Here is a 23,271-nt window from a genome sequence, read left to right on the forward strand (position 1 = left end):
ACGGGGGATGCAGAGATCGATCCACAGCCCATGGGGATGCATGGGGGATGCAGAGATACACCCACAGCCCACGGGGGAGATGCCCATGCTGGAGCAGGTGGATGCCTGGAGAAGGCTGTGATCCAGTGGGAGACCCGGTGCAGAGAGGGGGCCCAGATTCCAGGCTGGAGCAGCTTCCAGGCTGGAGCAGCCTGTCCTTGGAGGACTGCACCCTGTGGAAGAGTGACCCTTGCCAGGGTGCTGTTTTGGGAGGAGTGTCTGCCGTGGAGGGACTCACGCTGCAGCAGGTGCAGTTTGGCTGCTGCTGGTGAGAGTGGACCCACACAGGAGAAGTTCACAGAGAACGTTCCCATGGGAGGGACACCATGGCCTCTCAGGGGAAGGATTCCTCTCCCAGAGCAGCAGAAAAAAAGTCTTGATGATGAACTGACCAAAACTCCCATGCTCTGTACCCCTGGCAGGAGGCAGGGGGAAGGGGCTGGGAGGAAATGGTGTTTTAAGGGCGTATTTTACTTCTCATTATCCTCCCCTGATTCTGTTAGTAATAAATTTCACTTTGCAACTGAAGTTGGGTCTGTTTTGCCCTTGAAATATTTCTCCCAGTCCTTGTCTCACTCATGAAGCCTTTGTTAATTTTTTTTTGCTCTTCTCCCTCCTTTGCCCAGTTGTAGCCGGGGAAGGTGAGCGAGCGGCTCTTGTGGGCGCCTGGCATTGGGCCAGTGTCAAACCACAACAGCAGTATTCACACACACACACACACACACACAAAAATATTCCCATTTCCCTACTGTTGGCACAGTGAAGTAAACAAGCCCTTTGGCACTGTTCAGTCAGACTAACATATAATATTTATCACAGAAATTATCATTAGTACTAAATATTTATTTGCAAATAGAAACCTGAAAAGGATTTATCTCTGTCCATAACTTCCTGGCTCTGCTCAGATCATTCTCCATCCTGACTGGAAAAACACAGCTCTCACAGAGACTGGAGTGACCTCTTACCTGCCTGCCAGAAACTCCATGACAAGATAATGCAGAGTAGCTGAAGATTACACATTATCTCCACAGTAACTCAGAATATGTTTTCATTGAGGATCAGGCTATCAATACGTCTATCCTGACAATGCCATTAGCTCATTTTCCAGGCCTTTTCATTCTATTAACTACAGAAGACCTACAGTGACAAGTAAATTCCTGAGGAACTAAGTGCTGATGAAGGTCAACAACAAATGTACTGCTGAAGAAGCTATCATACAGAACTGAGAGAAGAAACATCATCCCTTTGTGTTTGAAGAAAGAGCAAAATGCAAGATGAAGAGAAGGACTTATGGGATTTTAAAATGCTTCATCTGTTCCTCCTCTTTAGGAAAACATGTTCATCGCTCTAGGGTGGTACCTAGTAAAGCAAATCAATTCAGCATTAAATGCAACTAGCCAAGTAATTACATGCTTTTATTTTAAGGACGTTCCAAAGCATAAGAGACTTATATTGTTCTCAGTGCACCTACCAAACTACCACAACTTGGATTTCCCCCCATTTCCCCCCACACCATACTGGAAAAGGGGACAAGGCATGCTAAATTTGAATTAAATTATTCACGGCTAAAAGGTGATTCCAAAAAGATACTTCACTCATTTTTGCCCTACCCTGCTCCCTCAATTTATTTATTTAAGATGGTTTTTGCTAGTTTTTAATTACAATGGTGTTGCTATCTTAAGAAACCTTTCAGAAGGAATGGCAGTGCCATGGTAGAGCACTGGTAAATTGAAGCACTGTTATAAAACCCATTTCATCAGACAGAACTTGAAGTAAGAATAAAAGGTTTTAGGATTAGCCATGCACTTCTGAGAGATCCAGTGTTGGCAGTTATTTATACAGAAAGTTGGGTAGAGAACAGACACGAGCTGACTATTTCCTTGCAGTTTCTCTGTTACAATACAAGTTGGGAATTCTCCTTATCCCACTGTGCTTTCATCAGCAGTTTTCCCTAAGTCTCAGTCCAAATAATACTAGAGCGCAAGACACGGAAATTTTGGACCTGATACTTTGCATTTTCTTAATTTACATCATCAGCTGTCCTGTTTCTTTGTGTAGACCTACATAAACCTACACAGTACTAGTGAAATTTCTTAAAATGCCTACTTATTGCAAAATGAATTGGTTTGTTATTGTTGTAATGGGGCATCTTTAAGAAAATATGAGAGAAAAGTATGTATTTTCTCATCTAGTGCATTTACATCTGAACATTATTTCAGTGGTCAAAATACAACATGAAAGAGCCTGAGGAATTAATTTAGCCTAATAGTAATTACTAAACAGGAACCTTCATGTTTGTTTGGTCACCTGTGGCACCCAATACAACCTGGCATTCCAGTGAAAACTTGTGAGTACTCCAATGTGGGCCAGACAGTCAAGATATTTTTCAAGAGAATGTGAAGTTTTACCTAAATGGTATTTCAAGCAAGTTAGAAAGGTGCTACAGCAAGTAGGAAACAACATGAGAAAATTCAAGCAGATAAAACAGATAAAGAACAGATAGATGAGAAAAAAAAGAAATATTCAGGAGTCTTCTAACACTATTAAGGTCTTGAATCCATGCTGGTGCCTTAAAACCTTCCTCTATAATCCCAGGGGGAAGGACTTTTCTTCTGTAATTGAATTTTATAACTGCTCCCAACATCATACGAAAAAAGGCACCTGAACTGCTTAAGTTGAAATAACATGAACTTTTGAGACAAACAGGTGTTGCATCAACAGTACAGCAGAGCAGATGCTAATGATGAGTTCAAGAAACAATGAAAACTTGCCAGTGGTAAATGCATCTTGAATAATTCCATTTAAAACTGAATATCAAGACACAGGCAAAGTGAAAACGTACCCTTGCTTGGAAAGGATTTAAGCCACTCCCTCCTAAGAGTCCTTGCCCAAGTCCCCAACTGCTCTAATACTGTATAAATAACATTCTGTCTGAAATTTCTCTTTCCATCCCTTAGATAAAAGAGTACACATGCTTCACACTATGCTCAAAGTTAGTGAAACTGCTGTTTCAAAAAGTCTTACAGAAGATAGTAAGTGCTTCTAGCTTAAACTGAAAGCTTCCCATTTAACCTCAATTTTCAGGCATCCCCCTGAAGACTGTGAACAAGATGCCTATGAGGAGAGACAAAGAATTTAACGATGTCAGCATTGTCTCTCCTGGCCACAGACACAGACGAGGTGTCAGGTATGAAAGGAAAAAATGTAGGGAAGGTGTCCTTATCAAAGGAAATTATTGTATCATGCCAGGGACAGACACTAAAATTCAGAGCAACCAGAACAGTATGAGCTTCACAGAGAAAACCAGAAGCTAAGGTAATGTAGCAGATACAAGATACTGCCATCACAACCAATTGTGCTAATGATGCAGTCAAAAGAATAAACTGAATAAATAAAATGCTCTTCCTCTCTGCATAGACACTGTCTGCCAGCACAGGTGTGCCAGCATCAAACAGCACAGCACAGCGAAGGAGGACATCAGATCCATGCCTAAGGATCTCATCAGTTGTGGGGTTACACCTGGTTGGCTTGGGAAAGCACATATTAGCTCAAAACTTTTGTTTTAGGGAAAAAAACACAAAACAATCAGAAAGTGATATTAAAAAAAAATACAGATGCATAAATCTACTCTAACTTCATAAAAATGTAGCTGTCTCCTTTGCCCCTTGGTAACAGTCCTGTCCTGTATTTAAAGGACGGGTATATTTGTAGTTGATTCTAAAATGAAAGTCACCACTCTTCCAGATCTCACTTTCCATTTCTCCAGTGAAAAAGGCTGGATGAAGATTGTATCAAAAAAAAGATGGATAGAGCTCAAGTATTCTGAACTATACTTCCTTGTTCTATTTTACACTGATTTTATGTCCTTACATATGTCCCACTTACAGAATTATTGTAATTATACTGTCAACTAGGACAGCTAGATTAGATCTTGCTCTGAGAAAAAAAAATCAGTGGGAAGTCATTAAAAGGATATTTCATTCAGAAGAGTGGGTAATGTAACAATACAACAAAACGTTAATACTGGCAGAATACAACAAAACAAAGTACACTCTACATGCACAACAGGGTAAATGGCATTTTTTTTAAGATAGAAAAAAACCTAGTTGTATAGTTAAGCCATACAAGAAATAGCCTGGTTTTGGAGAATGTTAACCAGGTATTTCCTAATACACACAAAAACACATAGTGAAATGTAAAATCAAGAAGTAAGTCTAACTTCTGAAAGAATGGAGTATAAGTTCTTGAATTACTTCTTTTTCTTGGCAAAATGTAATAATAACTCTACCCTAAAATTTAACATACACAAATACATGCACTAACTATATTTATTTTTTTTATTTTCCATAATCAGAAAATTAGGGCTGCATGAAACACGTGCAAAGAAAGTTGGGAAAATTTAATTCCTTTATTCTCCCATAAACCTAACTTGAAATAACCATCAGCAACAGATTTGAATGACATAGTAAAATTCAAATGAATACACTGAGAAGCTGCATCTCAGGAGCAATGCAAAACAGTCTGTGACATGCTTCATTGAAACAGATTTGCTTTACAGTGATGAATGTTATTTCAGTGTAATGGGACAATTAAGCTGTCCCTTCACCTTTGCATACCATTTCCAAAACACACGGCATAGCATGCAGTAATTAAATTTCACTGTCAACATAATACTAGTCTCACTTGAAAGTGATGGCTCCATAACATAGTAGCAGTTCTCACCACTAACCCACAGATCAGAAGTCCTTTGACATATGCTTGTATTTTTGAGACAGGCAGAACTTCTTTAGCTGCTCTCATTATACAGAAAGCAGAGCTGCCACTTCCCACACTGAAAATTTAAGAGTATGAATAAAATACCAATAGGGAGCTCCTACATTCCTTCCATGCAGTCTGAAGAGAAATAAACATGAAGAAAATTGATAGAAAAAGCCATCAAAAGGTGGAAGAAGTAGATTCAACACAATACACTCTGTTTCTTCTCTTCAGCTGCAGGACTTTTGCAATAGTGATAATTTTGTATTGCAAAGGCTCTGCAAGGCTTTCAAGCACATGTTTGTTGGGAGATAAGCAGTAAGCTGGTATACTACTGTAGGCGTAATTTCAAGATGTGTGTCTGCAAAAACCTAATACATCTTCATACTAAACCAATGTCCCATTGAAAAGTAGATTTCCAAGAAGTCTCTGGCTAACTGCAAGTCCCATCCTTCTCCTCTGTCGAAATACTGATGTAGCTCTACTCATGTCCTAGACATCAGACAAGTTGATATTATTACTGAGAGAAAACCAGTCATTGAGCATATTTAATCAGCATATTTTCTGTTCATACAGATTTTAGCCCATTTTTAGTCCTTCACACATTTCATAGTTAATAGGTAAAATACTTTTCTTGCAATGCTGTGTATCTTGAAACAAAACAGAGTTTAATGCATTCAGTGTCCCAAATATACTAGGAGAATTAGGAGAGCAACTAGACAATGTGTTTGGATTTGAAATGAAAATATGCCTTATGCAAGGCATTCCTACCCAAGCAAAGTGATGAACAGGATGCAGCAGGGCTCCTCAGAGAAGACCTACAGTGCTCTCAGGCATTCAGGGACGCAATCAGGGACACACATCCTTTCTTCCATCATTAAAAATTATAATTTTGTATATGAAAAACTCTTGGTGTGGAGCTCTCTATTTCCAGGTTACCAACTACAAATAGCTAAAGGCAAATATAAAACCAAAAAATCCTCATGCAGACACAAGGCTGGCTGGTCTCTGTCAATTTACCTTTACATTAAAAACATCTTTACTAATGAGGTCAAAGTGTCCAAAACTCTGCAAAATATGTGCTTTGAAGCTCTGTAGAAAAACTACCAATAACACATAAAATAATACTCCTAAGGCCTTAGGCTATACTAAACTCTACAGACTGTAAATTAAAAGATTTATTGTTGAATTTGAATGGGTTTCCTCATTTCTTCTTTTCAGATAATCTCCTTTGATAAAGCTTAGAATTTTTTTGTAATTTTATTTAATTCTTAATGTTTTAATCCTTTAGGTTTTGCTAGTCCAAGTTAGAGCACTAAAATTTCAGGCTACTGAATCTAAAGTATAAGGATTTTTTTTCCAAAGAATGGTACAGATTTATGTATACAAACTTCACCTCCTGCACAAATTATATCACTCTCTTCTTCTCTTAGTGTTAACTAAGTGTGCTGCCTTAGCAATCTCAACATGAATTTTAGACTCCAGTTGAAGAATATACAAAGCTAAAGTTTATTTTCCTGGTTTGTATTGTTTGTAGAAAATAGGGATGCTATCACTCCTGTATCACCTTTGAGGCTGCTGCTTGCTAACTTCTGGACACTGGGCTTTGAGCCTGCTACCTTAGGAAATGGCCAGCTTTTTTTGCACCTTTGGATGTATTCTGTCTGCCCTTGTGAACTGACACAAATCCAGTCTATTAACTACTCCTCAATCCTGTTTGATGGTGGGTACTAGGTGCTATATCTACACATCTTCCAAATACCTCCAGGGTTGCTGACTCCACCACTTCCCTGGAGAATCCAGGTCCAATGGTTGATAACCTTTTTGGTGAGGAAAGCGTTCCTAATATCCAATCTAAACCTGTCCTGAAAAACCTTGAGGCTGTTTCATCTTGTACTATCAGTTGCTGGGAGAAGGGGCTGACCCCACCCCGCTAGAACCTCCTTTCAGGGAATTGTAGACAGCATTAAGATGTCCCCTGAGTGTCCTTTTCTCCAGGCTAAACACCCCCAGCTCCCTTAGCTGCTCATCACAAACCTTGTGCTCCAGACCCTTTACCAGTTTTGTTGCTCTTTTGTGGACATGCTCCAGCACTGCAAAGTCTTTCCCAAGCCAGACAGCTTTTCAGCCACTCTGTCCCATCCTGTGGCATGGCCTGGGATTGTTGTCACCTAAGTACAGGACTCAGCACTTGGCCTTGTTGAATGTCACACCACTGGCTTCAGTCCCTCAACGCAGCCTGTCCAGATCCCTCCTCAGAGCTTTCCTGCCCTCCAGCAGATCAACACTCCACCAAGCTTGGTGTCACCTGCAAACTGAGGGTGCATTCAGTGCCCTCATCCAGATCATCAGCAAAGATATTAATCAGGGCTGGCCCCAGTACTGAGCCTTGAGGCGCTCTACAGTGACCAGCCCCAGATAGATGTAACTCCATTCAGCACCACACCCTGGACCCAGCCACCCAGTTCCCTTACCCAGCTAACTGTCCCGCCATCCAAGCCATGAGCAGACAGTTTGTCCAGAAGAAAGTTGTGGGAAATTATGTCAAGAGCTTTACTGAAGTCTAGGTAGACAACATACACACCTTTCCACCATTCACTAAGCTGGACACCCTGTCGTTAAAGAAGATCAGGTTCTCAAGTAGGAGCTGCCTTTCCCAAAGCCATCTGTCTGATGCCCTGGTTGTCTTGTATGCCCTGCATGATCATCCCCAGGATGATCTATTCCATGACCTTCCCTAACACTGAGGTCAGGCTGACAGACTTGCAATTCCTTAGATCCTCCTTCCAGCCCTTCTGCAGACAGCCATCACACCTACAAATCTCCAGACACCTGGTACCTCCAGGTTAACCAGGACTGCTGGAAAATGATGGAAAGTATTAGTGAGCACATTCACCAGTTCCCTCGGTACCTTGGAGTGGCTCCCATCTGGTCCCATAGAACTGTGTGTGTCCAAGTAGTGTGCCAGGTTGGTGACCATTTCACCCAAATGTGGAGGCTTTATACTGCTCCCTGTCCTTTGTTTTCCAGCTCAGAGGGCTTAGTACCTGGTCTGACCATAAAAGACTAAGGCAAAGGTATTAGCTACTTCACCCTTTTCTATGTCTTTCATCACTATGTTTCCACTTGCCTCCAGTGCAGGATGGACAACTTCCTTAGTCCTTCTTTTGTTATCAATAGAAGCATATTTACTACCTTCTATGGCAGTAGCCAAATTAAGTTGGACTTTGGCTCTTGTAATACTCTCAAATAACCTTATTACATCCTTGCAGTCCTCCTGAGTATGCTACCTTCTCATTAATGATTTACTGCATAGTTATGTTTTTCCCATGTAAGAAGTTTCTGCCTGGTGAAATCTGATGTCATGGACATTTCAACCACTTTGTGCTTTCAGATTCAACTTCCAGCTGCAGGGACCCTCCACTATTGTTTCAATACTTTTTCTGCTGCTACAGTGTGTCAGCTGTATCAGTAGTCATATTAGGGTTGTTTAATGCTATGGGTTGTTCAGAAATGGATATTAAAAGGACATATTAAATCCATATTAATATGCATATTAGAAAATCCAGAGGCCTTGGTGTCACAGGGGAACATGGCAGAAGTTCTGGTTTTTTGTTTTGACCTATTCCCAGCCTCTGATACATGTCACAAAAATAAACATAGTTACTTGTGTTCTCTTAGTAAGGATGGGAAAAATAAAGCACTACTTTGTGCATGCTGCAGCTGTAGTACTTTCTAGTAAACTCGGTCCTTGCAGAAGGGCAGTAGAAATTGTTTCATAAATGCCTCTTTTCTTAGGGTTTCAAAAAGACACTATTTGAAAGGAACTGAAACTAAGCAAGTACATGCAGGGATATGTGCAGTCAATGCCACAGCTTTTAAAACCACATGTGAGACCACTAATGCTGCTGCTCTGTAAATGCCAAGAAGCTGCCCTGCTGGCAGCGATTTCTGATATTAACTGAGACACACAGGTTACAAGTGTCCTGCACTCATGAAATAAAATGTGGCTCCATCCAACAGCAACCAGCAGCCATGGGTTATGTGTTCTGGCCTATCTGACCTACTCCATGATCATGACGTCTGTGTTTCTCTTCAAACTCTCTTGGCCAGCTTCTCACAGATGCATTCTGTTCCCAGGGGATTCACAGAAATTTGCGTCCTTCTCCTTTCCCTCCCCACAAACCCTCAGAAACCCTCTTGTTAGTTGGAGAAATACCAAAGTGAGGAAGAGAAAAAGCCATTAAGTAGTAGTGCTTAATGGAATAGAATTACCAATAAATGCCAGTATTTGGAAGTAACTTCTGCCTAAGCAAACAGCATTGTTTACTGCATGTGCTTGAAATATTCACACCCTCTTCTTTTACTCATGGGATTTTTCTCTCCATTAAAAGTCAGCAGATAAGAGCAAAGAAAAGGCTGTAATTGCTGCAATGAGATTTTCTCAGCTCTGTTCCTAATAATAAGTGCACATACACACACGCATGCACACACTGGGCCACAAGTGTTATCAAGCTCTTATGGGACAGAAAGGACTACTTCATAATGGTACTTGTCCAAAACATATAGAGCTATTACCTGCCTCTGAAATGATGGCAAATATCATCAATACAAGAATCCAAAAGCTACAGTGTATAAGAAATATTTGACCAAAACTAAATGAAAAGTGAAAAATGTTAGAATAAAATACAGATCAAAGTCTCCTTGCACTATGAGTTTTCAGCAAAGTCAATCTTTGTATCATCTACACACAAATCTTGTGACTAAAAAAGAAACACATCTTGCCCATAATTAAATTTAACTGACAATAATATATCATCTTATTTACAGGGAAAGCAGGGAGATCTGTATATCTATGGGCTGGTTAATCCCATTTTTAAAATCTGTACTGTGGAATAGCAGTAACACATCAATAAAGTAGATTAAGAATCATCCATCCAACAGACCTCCATAAAAGTAACTAAAGAGAAATTATTGCTGCTTGGAAAGGCTCCTGGTTGGATTTATGAAGTGTCATTGGCATATTTACTCACAAGTAAACACAGCTCACTGCAGAGCAAATTACCAAACAGCCAAAGATCAGTAAGAGTGGAAAATGACGGCACCAAAAAGTCGTGAGGATCCATCTGAGGTGTGGTGTAGTATGTAATAACAAGGTATATCTCAAAGGTAACAAAAAGTCAAATAGTATTGAAAGATGCATTTTATACTTTCCTGTTTTGAAAACATACCTGTTATTCATAAATTTGGGGCTGAACAGAACTGAGAGGCAACTTCATAGGTAAAATAAGCAATACCAGATATATAAAAAAAAATCTTCTTGATATATATGAATGCAAAACTAAAATCAGTACCTTTGAGAGAACATAAAGCACTGAGGGAAGAACATGTAAATCTGCATCATTTTGAGAAAGATTACAATCAATCTTAGCTTCAATGTTTCAAGAAATACATGTGTAAATGAATCTTTTTATCAGTACAAAACGCTCTCTTCATCTTTGAATAGTTCAGCTCTTGAAAGGTGTATTTCAGCCAGCCATAACCCTTCCCACACAGACACCTGGACTAGCCTTTCCCATAACACTTTCTCCACTTTCTCCCACATCTGCTTGTATAGCTCCCATGTCAGATGCTGTCCCCTCTCAATAAAAGCATCTTATGCTCCAGCCTCTGCTCCATGACTTCCATGCTCAAAGGTCTGCTGCAGAAGTCAGAGGCTTCTGGGTTCAACTAATGCTTCTCCAAGAGACAAGGACATTCATTTGGGTTTTTGCCCTCCTCTAATCTCTTTTCAGTTTCCCAAGGCCTTTAACACTGCTCAGGCAGATAGAAATATGTCTCATTACGTTAAACAAGGCTAATAAGAAAGTTTGCTTCTAGACATCTCTGATACAAACCATATCTGAAAGTACCATATTGAAAGCCATTGAAAATATCAAATTTGTCAACAGTATGAAAGTCACTAATGTTTAATGTTAAAACAAAGTTCAAAGAATGGCTTAATGTTATCAGCTCTTTAAATAATGCTGGAATTAGCTTATATTTCTATCATTGAAACCTGAAGGTCTGTTTGGCTAAATACAGTATTATTGGTTTTTCCTTAATGTATTTGAAAGGGCAGTACTACAACCTTTTGGCAGAAATACAGAAAAAATAATGCAGGGTCTTTTTATCATTTTATAATGAACTACATGCTACTTTACACTTCCCCCCAACTTACTGCTCCAGGTACAACCATACAAGAGTTGTTACCGTCAAGAAAAAGCATCAATCCTCAGCCAAAAACAAGAGACATTTGAAAGGCATGGACATAAAAGGCAGGAAAAAGGCTTGCATAAATAATGTTCTGCTTTTCACAATGCACAAGCATAATTTTAGAAGGCTGACTTCTGATAATGGATTGCTTGGTAGACAGGAAAAATACACATATCCTCTATTTTACTACTTTTAGCTTCACAACCCCCATTCTACTTCTGCCTTTTTTTTCTTTGCCTGGTGCTCAGCTACATTTATGTTATACTAGGCACAGTACACTGCCAGTGGTTCAAAAACCTACTTACAGGAATCATCCAGTTGGCCAGGTCGCCGTACTTAGACACCTGCATAGCTCCAAGCATTGTCAAATCAACATGGCCCCTGGTAACAGAAAGCGTGCAATTAGCATATCATGTTCAAGTAACAGCCCACAAATCTTAACAAGCTTTTGTTCATGCTCATTACATCAACTTCAAAATGGTGGCATATGACAAAGGTAGCAACTGTTTGTCACACATGAAGTTGGGGTTTTTTTCCCCCTAGATGTATCACTGATGCAAATGTCTCCCTTTATGCCTACTGAGCCTCAGAAATGTTCCTACTTTTGTCTGGTTTGGTTAATTGCATGTGCAGTCAATCATCTCTGAACTCATACTTTTTAGTGCACTCCTTAACGTATTTACATGCACCCATTATCTTTTCAGAGCCATTAGGATTTAGTGTTTGTTTGCATCCAAACTCCTTTCCAAAAAACAAACAAAAAACAGGTGCAGACGTTGAATTTCCATTAAGGAGGTGGAATGAGGATCACAGTTGCAAGCTGAGTAAAGAAAATATACTGAGTGCAAGTACAGATTAGATACTTGGAAATGACCAAAAAATAGTTGTTAAAATGTCATTATAAATGTGTTTATAGATGGCCAGGTGGTAGTAGGCACAAGCATCACCATGGTATCTATTAGTTCAGTGGTTTCTTATTTCCAATAGCTAGATTTAACCCTCTGTAAACCATCACTCATTAGGTCTATGATAATTTTATAGGTTGTTAAATGCTAACCATATTTGGAAGAAATACTAATGTGTTCTGCCACTGATGCAGTTTATTCTCTTCCTGTTTCAAAAAGATCAGTTTGTGTTGTTACATACCCTCTTATCATTGCAAATGATTCATCGCTAGAGAAATAGGAAGAACCTGGAAGAACAGTGACTGTCTCCTTACCTGTAAAAGAAATAATCTACAGTATGCATTTTGTTACTTTGACAAATGAAGTCACAGCTATTTACCAAGAAATAAGAGGTTTTTATCAAATTCCTTTGGATTCAGTACAACTACAGACCTGATTACACTTACGACATCACATGTAAACCTAATCAATCCTATTGAATTGTGAAGCAGTTTGTTAGAGTTTCTAATGATAGGATTGCCTGCTGTTTGACCATCAGTAGTTCCAGGCAAGCATCACAAACACCAGAGTGTACAAAATATCTACGGACTTTAGCTTTCTGCTCCATTCACAGAAAAAGTGAGAAGTAACTGTCTTTTGAAACGGAGGAAAACAAAGCCTTCAGGACACAGCAAGGCTGCAAAGAAAAGCAAGCAGATCAGACTGAACAGTTTATAGTGCTCATATGAAAAATACAAAAAAATAAGTGACAGGTCTAGTCTATTCTTGTTTTTTTAAAGGGCACAAGAAAATGTGCTTCTGTGTTCTGTACTGTGCTCTGAACAATGGTTGAGCCAAGCAATGGAGCACACCTGGAAGTGTCTTATTTTGACTCTGTTCAGGGCCATTTTGTTCCTCTTCTGCCTGCTCTTTGAATCAGTCTAAAGAAACATTTACACAGAGTGTCTCTGATAAGGCAGAAGAAACACAGATGAAGATGAAATTATAAAAGAAGCATGGTAAACTTGATAGGAAAAAAAACCAAACTGAAATATTTTAGCAACATGTGACATACTGTAACAACAAAGGGGAAGGGGAATGATGCATCATTAAACAGTTTCCAGAAAACAGAGGAAAAAAAGACAATGAGACAAAGAGAATGGGAAAAGGGAAAGAAACAGTGCATAAAACTTAAATTAGAGATCTAAGATATGTGCTTTAATTATTGAACTCATCTGAGGTATATTTTATGCCATTTGTATGGAAATTAAATAGAATAGTATAGAATGAAGGTCATACAAGTGGTCTTGCACACTTCTCAAGAATTCATCATGCTAACACCCAGACCTGCTGAGACAGCCTGAATTATCTTTCCCTACAGGGCACCCAACCAAGGCAGTGAGCCAGAAAACAGGGTTTGCTGGCAGCAACATGGAGAGAGAAGCCCAGGACAAAGTGGCAAGGTAATGATGAGAAAAAAGACACACAGGCTTAGGATAATGTAGAAAGAGCACCACATTACCCACTTCTTAAAATGCTCTCAGAAGGTCAGTACTCAAAAATATTTCTGCTGTAATACAGTAGTCTATCTTTCAGTTGCAGTCAAGATATCCTTCATGTGAGACATTAAAAAAATGGGACAAAAAGATAAACCCATACATATTTCAGAGCATACAATTACATTTGCAGAGAGAAAATGGGCAAAAGCTCAAAACAAGTATATGTTTTAAAAACTTGAAACTGGACTTTGGGGCTGATACTGGATCATTCCAGTTAATGAATGGGAATAAGATTTATTTCTATTTCTTTGCCATTCAGCTTCTGTTTCCTTCACATGATTTTACAAATTTGATTGGAAAGCACCTAGAATGGTCCTAATCCAACCATGCAAATGTTTCAGCAATTATAGAAATAATTATATTGGTGGTAGGTCTGATGTTTGTCTATTCCATGTTCTGTTTAGTGGAGCTTCAGAGGGACATGTGAAGCTGCTTAACATTGAATTAACAATAGCACTATAGTCTAATTTTCTTGTTTCATTCTGACCTGTTATGTTAACTTCATGTCTTCTAGATTAACTCTTAAAAATATTTATCAACTATAAATAACAATTCGAGACCATCTAAATTTCAATGTTAACGCAGAATTTTTTCAGAGAATTTATTAAGTTTTTAGATATTTTTTCACTGTCACACTGTTAATATGTTCATTTTTCATACACAGCCATATTAAAACTTAAGTTCTAATGTGCACGCATATAATTTCACTCATAATATTTTTTTCTTTTAAATATTTTTTTTCTTCTAGTGAATCCTCTAACATATTCCTTCTTGCAGTTTTTGAAACAATTACATATATACTGGTGAAATGCTGGACTCAATTTCTTAAATAAGTTTTTATTTCAAACCAGAAAATGGCTTCAAATAACTGAACATTTAAAATACATAACAGGGGCAATTACATAACACTATGGTAAGTATCATTTAGCTGAGCCAAGCAGCAAATGTTTCAAGTCAGTGAACAATTGCTGGACTGATATTAAATTAGAAGTATTTTATGTCACTGCTTTATCTCCTTTAACTTTTCAGAGTTTAATTCTACTTGCTAACTGCTGTTCAGAAAGGTACTCTCTGTATAAATGCATATGTAGACACCCATACATGTACTTGGATGTATGCATGTGTATATTTGAATAAAAATACGAAATGTGCATATTTTCCATTGAAAAAAGTCTAAAATGTCAGGTCTCTAACCTATACCATTAATATCAATAACAAAGTCACAAGGCTTACTTCTGTTTGTCACAATGCAATATTTAAGTGTTATTTTTATATGGAGACAGAAAATGTACACAGGCACAACTTTTTCATGAAAAAATAGAAATCAGATGAGTGCACTAAATCACAAGAAACTTACATTTTTACATTGAATAGCATCTTCTGAGGTGAAATGCCCTAAAACAGCTGGGCAAGAACAGCATGTGAGAATTGCCATTCCCTGCTAACAGTGGCAAAAGCAGCCACCCACAGCAGTGCCCTTGGTGTGCCAGTCCCAACTCTTTCCCCCTGCCTTGGCCACCACTCCCTCTCTGAATGCAAATGAGTTGTATTCCTGGCTGGGAATAATCCAAGCCATTATACACAGGATGTTTTAAAACATGTCCCAGGCATAAATCATTGAAAACCATTTCCTAGAAGGAAAAGCAGCAGGAAAACAACCCCATATTCTCTTACAGGCTGCTCAAAACAATCTCACTTCTGGAGAAGATGATTTAACCATTACTGATGGGCCTGCAGGAGAGTCTCTCCCCAAAGAAGAATTAAAAGAAGACAAATGCATTAATATTTATTATGAAATAAAACAGGTCTCTAGGTTCAAATACTGTATCAAAAGAAAAATTTTAAATTAACATGGTTATTACTTTTCCATTAATTAAATTTAAGTATTTACCTGCATTAATCAGATCTGGATCTACTTCATTTTCAAGTGGATAAGGACCCTGACAACAATACAAATGTATGTCAAGCTTTATAATAAAACACCTTTAAAATACAATTAATAATTACCATATTATTGCTAATGCTTATTACCAAAACTAGATCATGGCAGACCTGCATTTTTTTATCTTTTTTAACCAGAATTCAGTTTTTTATCATAAAAAAATCCTGACATTACAAGCCACAGTTTATATGTTGGACATGTTGTTCAAGGCTGTTAGAATTACTAAACAATCATGAAGCGAGAGGTTTGTTTGATTTGGGTTTCTTTTGGTTCTTAATCAAAGTGACAGATATTTTTCAGAAAAAGGTCATAACTGCAACTTCATAAAGCCATATGACAGTAAAAATGATATTCACTTTAAGCTTTTTTTAAAATTCTGTTTGCTAAGGTTTGCAATGCTTGGTCTTGCAAATTCCTGATGGTTTTGAATCCAGAAACTTAAAGACATCCTTAGCAAAGTAGCACTATAATAATAAAACGAGCATTTCCTAGAAAACTTCTCTGCAGCAGAGTGAGAATTTTATGATGACATAATATAGCGTATATATTTTTAGTAATATAATAATCAAGTTGGAGGTGGGCAGGAAATAAAACCCAGCCAAAGCAAAATAAAAACACTATAACAACTGACCAAGATATATTCTTACCAAACCCAGAACTCCATTTTCACTCTGTAAGTGAACAGTTATGTCTGGACTGATGAAGTTACTGGCCAACAGTGGGATTCCAATACCCAGATTAGCTGAAAAAATGTGGTTAAGGGAGAAACACTTATTGCAAACTAGTAAATTTTTAAAAATTACTACTGTACTATAAGTAGATTAGAACTGTTCCCTTCACAAGCACTTCTGGTTTTACTTAAATACCTCATATTTGTGATGAATTATTTTGGTACTTGGACTGTCTAATTGCATTCTGTCAAATCCTATATATGATAAAAATATCAACAGTGCAAATAAAGCTTCTTTTCCAACTTTTGCAAGAAATTCTTGCAACACATTCAACTACTAACAAAGCCATCAGACATAAAAACTCTGTATTTTATGTCTTAGCATCCCTTCTATTTCAATTGTGTATTAATAAAATGACAGTATCACAGGGTCTGGTAAAGACAATGAACACATTAATCAACTTGTTTTAAACAAACCAGATGGGTTTCTTGTTCTAGTCAGCAATCACTTTAACCTATAACACAGCTGAAGGATACCATACATGCCATCCTCAAACTCTAATGCAGCCCGTTTGATGATCCTCTCTCTCACATTGTCTCCTTTTTTTTGTTTGGCTGTCGAGTCTTCAGGCTTTCGGATTGATAAGCGCTGCAAAATAAGAAGTAATCATAAGTAAAGATTAGAATCCACTTTCCTGCTTCTCAAGACACAAAAGTTTAATTTGTGATTGCACTGAGATGCTTGGTTTAAGAATAAAGTTATTTATTCATCTTCTATGAAAAAAACCTACCTTTTATTTTATGCATTCAAGCTTAGCTAAGCCAATGGAGTCATCAAATATTGCCAGTGACAGCCTTAGAGCAAAATATTATTTCCTTGTCTCTATTGCCAAGCCTGATACATAGAGAAGTGGTGAAGAAGACACCAAGCACTAGTGCAAATACTAGCAAGTCTGAGATTCATCACCCCAGAGATAACTAAATAGATTCATAAAATGTCAGCCAAAAATACAAATACTGCTCTCTTTCTGCATTCATTCAATTCAATGAGCTATTCTAGATTTATAAGGATGAAACAGACAAATGCCATTTGTCTAAAGATACTGGGGAGCTAAAAATCAAAATTTTCAAACTCTATAATCTTGCACATCCCATGAATTTGATTCCTGGTATTTTCTCAACTTAAGTTCATGTTTTGTAAATCACATGCAGGTGAAAATGTCATGACATTCAAGAAGTTCGCGACATCTTTCTTTTAAATTATTGTCTACATAGATTATGTTCTTTGCACATCTCTCCTATGCATATAAAATTTCTTTGGGAAACATCATGTCCTGCACCCCCATATGTCTTCATATCTTCTCCTACTTCAGGCTACAATTAACACATCAGAAAAAATTATCCATTACTTTTCACCACCACAAAAGAATTTTTGCAGAGTCACTTTCTCCTTAGGCAGTCTAACACTCAATATCAATCCTCTTGAATTTCCCATCAGCTTCCTTTTTATGCCTTGGCTATTTTCCCTAGAATTGCTTCACTTGTGGATTGATAAAGTAGGAACAATTACAGAGGATTTCTCTACAGCAAAGAGAAGGCTGGATAGAAATTATAGCTGGTGCTAGAGAGACCACTTCTAAGCCATATTAGGCAGGAACTGCTATTTAAAGCCAGTAAGAATTATGACAGAATAGCTTCTCTTTATTTCTTATATTCTTCATCTTCTCTCACCACTTATCATACACACTGCTTTTCTGTGTACAGCCAGCTGATTTATAAAATTTAACAGGAGAGTAGATAAATCTGCCATTTCCTTCCCATACCTATACTTAGTGAGAGTTGCCACTGCCAGAATTACAAAATTGCATAATCAAAATTAATCTCTGTTACAACTTTGCTTTGGCAGTTTATAGTAGCTTTCTCCCTCACCCCTGCCCCCTTTTTTCTGGAGCACATAGGAAACGGGGCAGATGACTAGCTAGGTATTCACTAGGTATTCAGTAGGTATTGACTAAATAGATATTTACTTATGCAGCAGAAGCAACAGTTTAATAAATGAAAAACTATTTCTGTCATAAAAGGTAAAAAGCTTTTCTAGGAGATAACGCAGCCATTCAGAAGAAGAAAACAGGCCATTAATTGCAATCTGACCCAACACAACCAGAGGGGGGAAAAAAAAAAGGTTTGACACATCTGTTTGCAGTCAATTACTCAACAACACGCAATATGCTTTTGCAGAATGAACAGACAGAATTTTAAAAAGAGCTCCTTAACCTTAGCATTCACAAAAGAGAATGCTCAGAGAAAAGGCCTTGTACAACTTCCTAGGACTTTGTGATTTGATTTTAATAACAGAAGTTTAATTATTATAATTCCTTTCTGCACTTTTGTTCTCAGAGATTTTTTTCTCCTTGTGTCATATCTCTTCCCTTCTACCAGCTTATCTGATGAACAATTCCTACCTCCAGACTATGGAGACACAGAAGAAATACAGAATTTTCAACGGCACATTAGAAGCATTGTCACATCATCAAAATAAATATAGGGACATAGCCTCAGTGTGGCAAAGTCACAGAAATAACAAAAAACAACTTTCATCAAATCAAATAAAAATTTTCTTGGGTGTTTTAAGTGGTGGAGTATTACTGCAGAAATTTTAATAGCTACTGACATCTTTTATTCAGACCAGAAAGGCCACCAGTTAGAAAGGTCCCTGATTAAAGTAAAGGAAACAAAGGTTTGCAGGACCTTTGCAGCATAACATATTTAATGCATGGCACAAAGGGATTGAGACTGGCCCTATGTGCCCACATCAAAGGCTGTCCAGTGGAAAAGAAAGTCAGATTGTTGTCTAGGTGCTCCCCTTGTTGTATCTACAGCATGTGAACTGAGAGAGGGAACAAGAATTTAGTAGCATTTTCCACTAGATTTTCAACTGCAGTAAAGTTCCAGGGCTACAAGGCAGTTGCACTAAATTATTCAGGAACTGAACCATAGGTCTGAGTGTAAGAAAGACGGCTCAATTCTCAGGCCCCCAGCTAACTACCTAAGTACCTATCTAAGCTCCAGTTTTCAGCAAAACTTGATGGGTCTTTCTCACACTATTTTTTCAGTGCTAAGACTTGGTGGCTAGACTAAAACACCATGCAAATTTTAAATACACCCCAAGCTGAAATATGTTATGACTGAGAAGCTTAGCTACTTACTTCAATTCTCTTCTCAAACTTCTCTCCTTGTAACAGACGATCAACATAGATTTTGGGAACATGAATGTCTTCTGGGGCAAATGCTCCTATATCAACAATTTCTTCTACCTGCAGAGTGAAAAGAAAAATGAAAAATATTTAGAAAAAATATTCAATGAAAGGTTTTAATGCCAATAAAGTTTGGAAATGAAACATTAAACATACAGCAGATCACGTCAAGAAAACTAATGAATGGGACAAAATAGATATAGTCTTTAAAACAGGTTAACTTAGATGCTTATCTGTTCTCTTCCTTCAAAGTATATTTCTTCATAAAAAATTGAAGGTAATTTATGTTTTTACAGGCCCATTTGTATGGCTAACTTGAAGAAATATACTGTGTACAGTTACATCAGAGTTATTTGTAACTACAAAAAATTTCTGCCAAAACAGAGGAAAACAATATGCTAGTAACAAAATATAAAAATATAAGGCAGAAATATTAATTTACAAGATACAAACACAGAAGCTGAAACAAAAGTTTTCCATAATGTACTCAAAAACTAAAATAGGAAACATTTGAACTGTAATAATGGGTTGCAAGAAGGAAGACAAAAGATGAAGATCTAGAAGTCTTTACAGTTAGTGAGAGATTCAGCACAAAATTACACTCATCCATCCACAGTAGATTTGAAATGTCGCCTATCAGGAGCACCCCAGACAACAGGGGTTTCCTTCCTTCTTAGGCCTGAGTTGGGGGTGATCTTGTTAGAGACTCTGCTATGGACAGATACCTGCAGCAAGGACTCTCAGCCACAGCTGGTGCTTTCCCTAATAAGTCTGAGGTACACAGAGCACATCTCGCTCTGCCACAAAACAGACCCGAATGTTAGTGTTGTTTGCAGTTGCATTCAATCATAGGGAAAACATGCAATGTTAGAGCAACAGTCAAAGATAACATACAACAATCTACTATGCAGGACATAAAAATGCACTCAAAGATCAAAATCCAATTTCCAAACTGCTGTATCACCAGGGATTCATTAAAATCTTAGGAATGCCCACAGCTGAATAACAAGACCTGGGGTATGGTAAGGGTAAATCTCTGAACAGCTGTCACCAGTGAAGCAACATTAAAGAGTTTAAAACTCAATTTGACAACCTACTGGACAATATGATCAATACTAAAATCTATACACCTGTACATCTGATAGACAATTACCTTCCTACTATGCCTTGAAATGTGACAATAAACAAACAAAGAAACCAACCAATCCACCCTAAAAGCAGGAGAGGGAAAAGAAAAATTAAAAACTAAAGATTACAGAATCAGGTTCAGATGATCCTAAAAAAAGCCCTGGGTTAAAGAGACAGAAAGCATGTGTTGTGAAATCTGCAAGGCAAACATCCTCAGCAAAAGGCAATAACAACAACAGCAACACAAGCCTCAGTGCTCAAGGAGAACAGAGGCCCACATCCAGAAAGCCCTCACCCACAAGATAAGGAGAGCCAATCAAATCAGTATTTTGAAAATTCTGATTTGGGTATTAATGAAAAAATGCTACAGTTTCATCCATCTCATTTGAAGTTTCTAATTTTATACATTCATTTTAAGATTAATGTGGAGACCAAGTCAAACACAGGGTAAAATTAAATAATCCTGAAGCACACAGCTGAAGAACACTGCACTTTTGGTGTAGTGACTACTGTCAGAACATCCTCAAAAGGGAGGAGAAGCAGGAGACAAGACTTTCCAATGAAGAAATAGGCAAGCAGATGATCTGCTACCAGCAGAATTCCCAAATTCACTCTTTCTAATTAAATTTGTCTTCACTTATCAGATGGAAAACTAGGCCTGGGGAATACTAATTGTTCCTGGTTTGAACTTTCTTACAGAATAACTACATTTATTTGCTGCAGCAGCTGAGATTAAAAACCCAAAATCTTGGCACAATTCAACAAACTCAGAATTATGCTGTCAGAAAACCTGACATACTGACTTTTCCCCCCCCATAGAATACACCGAATAAATTATTCATCCAACAATAAATTGCTGGATTTTGTTATCAGTCACGCCATTCTGCTAATTGGTTTGTATTTTGTCTCTTGGGACACAGCAGTCAGTCTGATAGCATTTCCTCTATTGTTTCCAAACGTTATCCTAAATTAACACAGCACTGCAAACTGTATTTTGTCCTAGGAATTTCAGATAAGCCTAAGGATCCCTGATGACTGGAACACCTTTCCATGTTCTACCAGTTTGTGTAATCAGCATCAAATGTAACTAAAATTAAATATGTCCAAATACCTCCACAGCAATAAAGAGGAATTTTGAAAAAGGATTATGAATTTGCATGTGATGTATGAAAAATTAACTGTCTTCCAGTTCTGCAAGTGAAATAATCAGCACATTTACATGGAAAAGGGAGAATTCAAGCAGAGGAAGTACAAGTGTGTCTGAGTGCTCCAGTTCTCTCTCCCAGGGAACTGGATGATGAGGCACCATACATGGGCTGCCTGCCATCAGCACTGCCAGAGATGAAGCTGAGCCAGCTGAAGTGACACCAGGAAATCCCCAGGCTGTGGGAATAAGCACCCTAGTGCCTCTGGCCACTGCAAGGCATTGCCCAAGTATCTTCCTAGGAAAGAATGATACTGCAAATTCAATAGTACCATCACTGGGTGTATTCACTTCCCTTTCATGTTTCATATTTCCTTATGAGTCGGCTCTGTAACACCTCTGTAGATGAAGCCTCAAGGAGAAAAGCAGGAGCACATCCATTTTAATAATTCAAAGGATGCATGTGAGTTTTTCTCCTGCTTTGCTCTCATCTTACCTATGCTTCTGTTCTTTTTTGTACTCACCCTGCCTCAGGCTTTATTTTGTAACATACAGAAGAACCTTTGTAAACATCAAAAATCATTATGTGTCATCCCACCTGAGAGACACCAAGTCTGGCAAAGCATAGAGAGGGAACTAATCAGGGCAGACCACCTACTGTATTCTTTGTAATTAGAAAATCAAAAATCTCTGTTATCTTTTAGATGGCCTTGATTACACGCATTCATCTGAAATCCTCATCAATGTGTGAACAGACAGAAAATGTTTACATCTTTGTAAAAAGTAACTAGGAGAGACCACAAGGTCTGACTTCTCTTTTCTGGTAAGGTTCTGATGCCTGACTCAAAAATCCTTTCATTGTTTCAAGAGTTTCACAGCATTAGAAGTTTCTTCCTGGGGATAGTGTTCTTGCAAATCTACTCTGATTGCTGACAATGGAAGGAGGACGAATGAATTCAGTCCTTCCTAAACACTGGTTTATCTGTAAGTACACCCAGAACATAAAAGCTGTTCTCCACTATGATTCACAAGAGCCTTCTGCCATTCCTTTTTGTATCAGCACTCACAGAGGCAGTAGTCCTTTGCTTCACAATATCATTCCTTCTGTAATTTACATCTACTTTTCCTTCATAAAGCAATTTGAATTCCTTTTCCTTACAGAAATTCAGCTATTCTTCTAGTTTTATTCCAGAATCTCTGAAGGCTTACAGAGAGAAAAAAGGGAACCTTGATAGATATGGAAGTAAGAAAAGTAAGTAAAGTAAGAAAAATAAAAAAAAATAAAATTAAAAAAAAAAAAAAACCAAGAAAAAGAAAAAACTATGGTTCCTTACCAAAAATTGGTAAGGAAATAACAACAACAGACTATTCATGCCAACACACTCAAAAATAAAAAAGACTTTGTTTCTAGTATGTTCCTTTTATCTATTTTTGCAGCCTAATTATGTACTTTATGATATGTTAAATGTTTTCAGCTGGTTTGGTTCTAAATCTCTGTTTTCCTAAAACAAAGCTATAACCAAAAATTGCAATTTAATTCCTTATTACAGAAAAAAAAAATCAAAAACGTGCATATGAAAGAAAAGAAGAGATGGGGAGAATCAGAGCCTAACAAACCTATGCATTTTTAAATAGCTTATT

The 23,271-nt window shown here is 37.8% G+C and overlaps 1 protein-coding gene across 1 annotated transcript in view; it reads right to left on the minus strand.

Moving 5' to 3' along the window:
• OXCT1 (3-oxoacid CoA-transferase 1) overlaps positions 1–23,271 on the minus strand; it is an 84,527-nt gene that overhangs the window by 19,637 nt on the left and 41,619 nt on the right. The window contains exons 8-13 of the mRNA XM_064405403.1: positions 19,311–19,418; positions 16,642–16,753; positions 16,082–16,176; positions 15,384–15,432; positions 12,196–12,268; positions 11,355–11,430 (exon numbers count right to left, since the gene is read on the minus strand). Coding sequence (XP_064261473.1) covers positions 11,355–11,430; positions 12,196–12,268; positions 15,384–15,432; positions 16,082–16,176; positions 16,642–16,753; positions 19,311–19,418 — 513 coding nt within the window. The remainder of the gene's footprint in view (positions 1–11,354; positions 11,431–12,195; positions 12,269–15,383; positions 15,433–16,081; positions 16,177–16,641; positions 16,754–19,310; positions 19,419–23,271) is intronic.

The sequence above is a fragment of the Passer domesticus genome, chromosome Z (genome assembly GCF_036417665.1).
Source record: "Passer domesticus isolate bPasDom1 chromosome Z, bPasDom1.hap1, whole genome shotgun sequence".
NCBI classification, from domain to species: Eukaryota; Metazoa; Chordata; class Aves; order Passeriformes; family Passeridae; genus Passer; species Passer domesticus.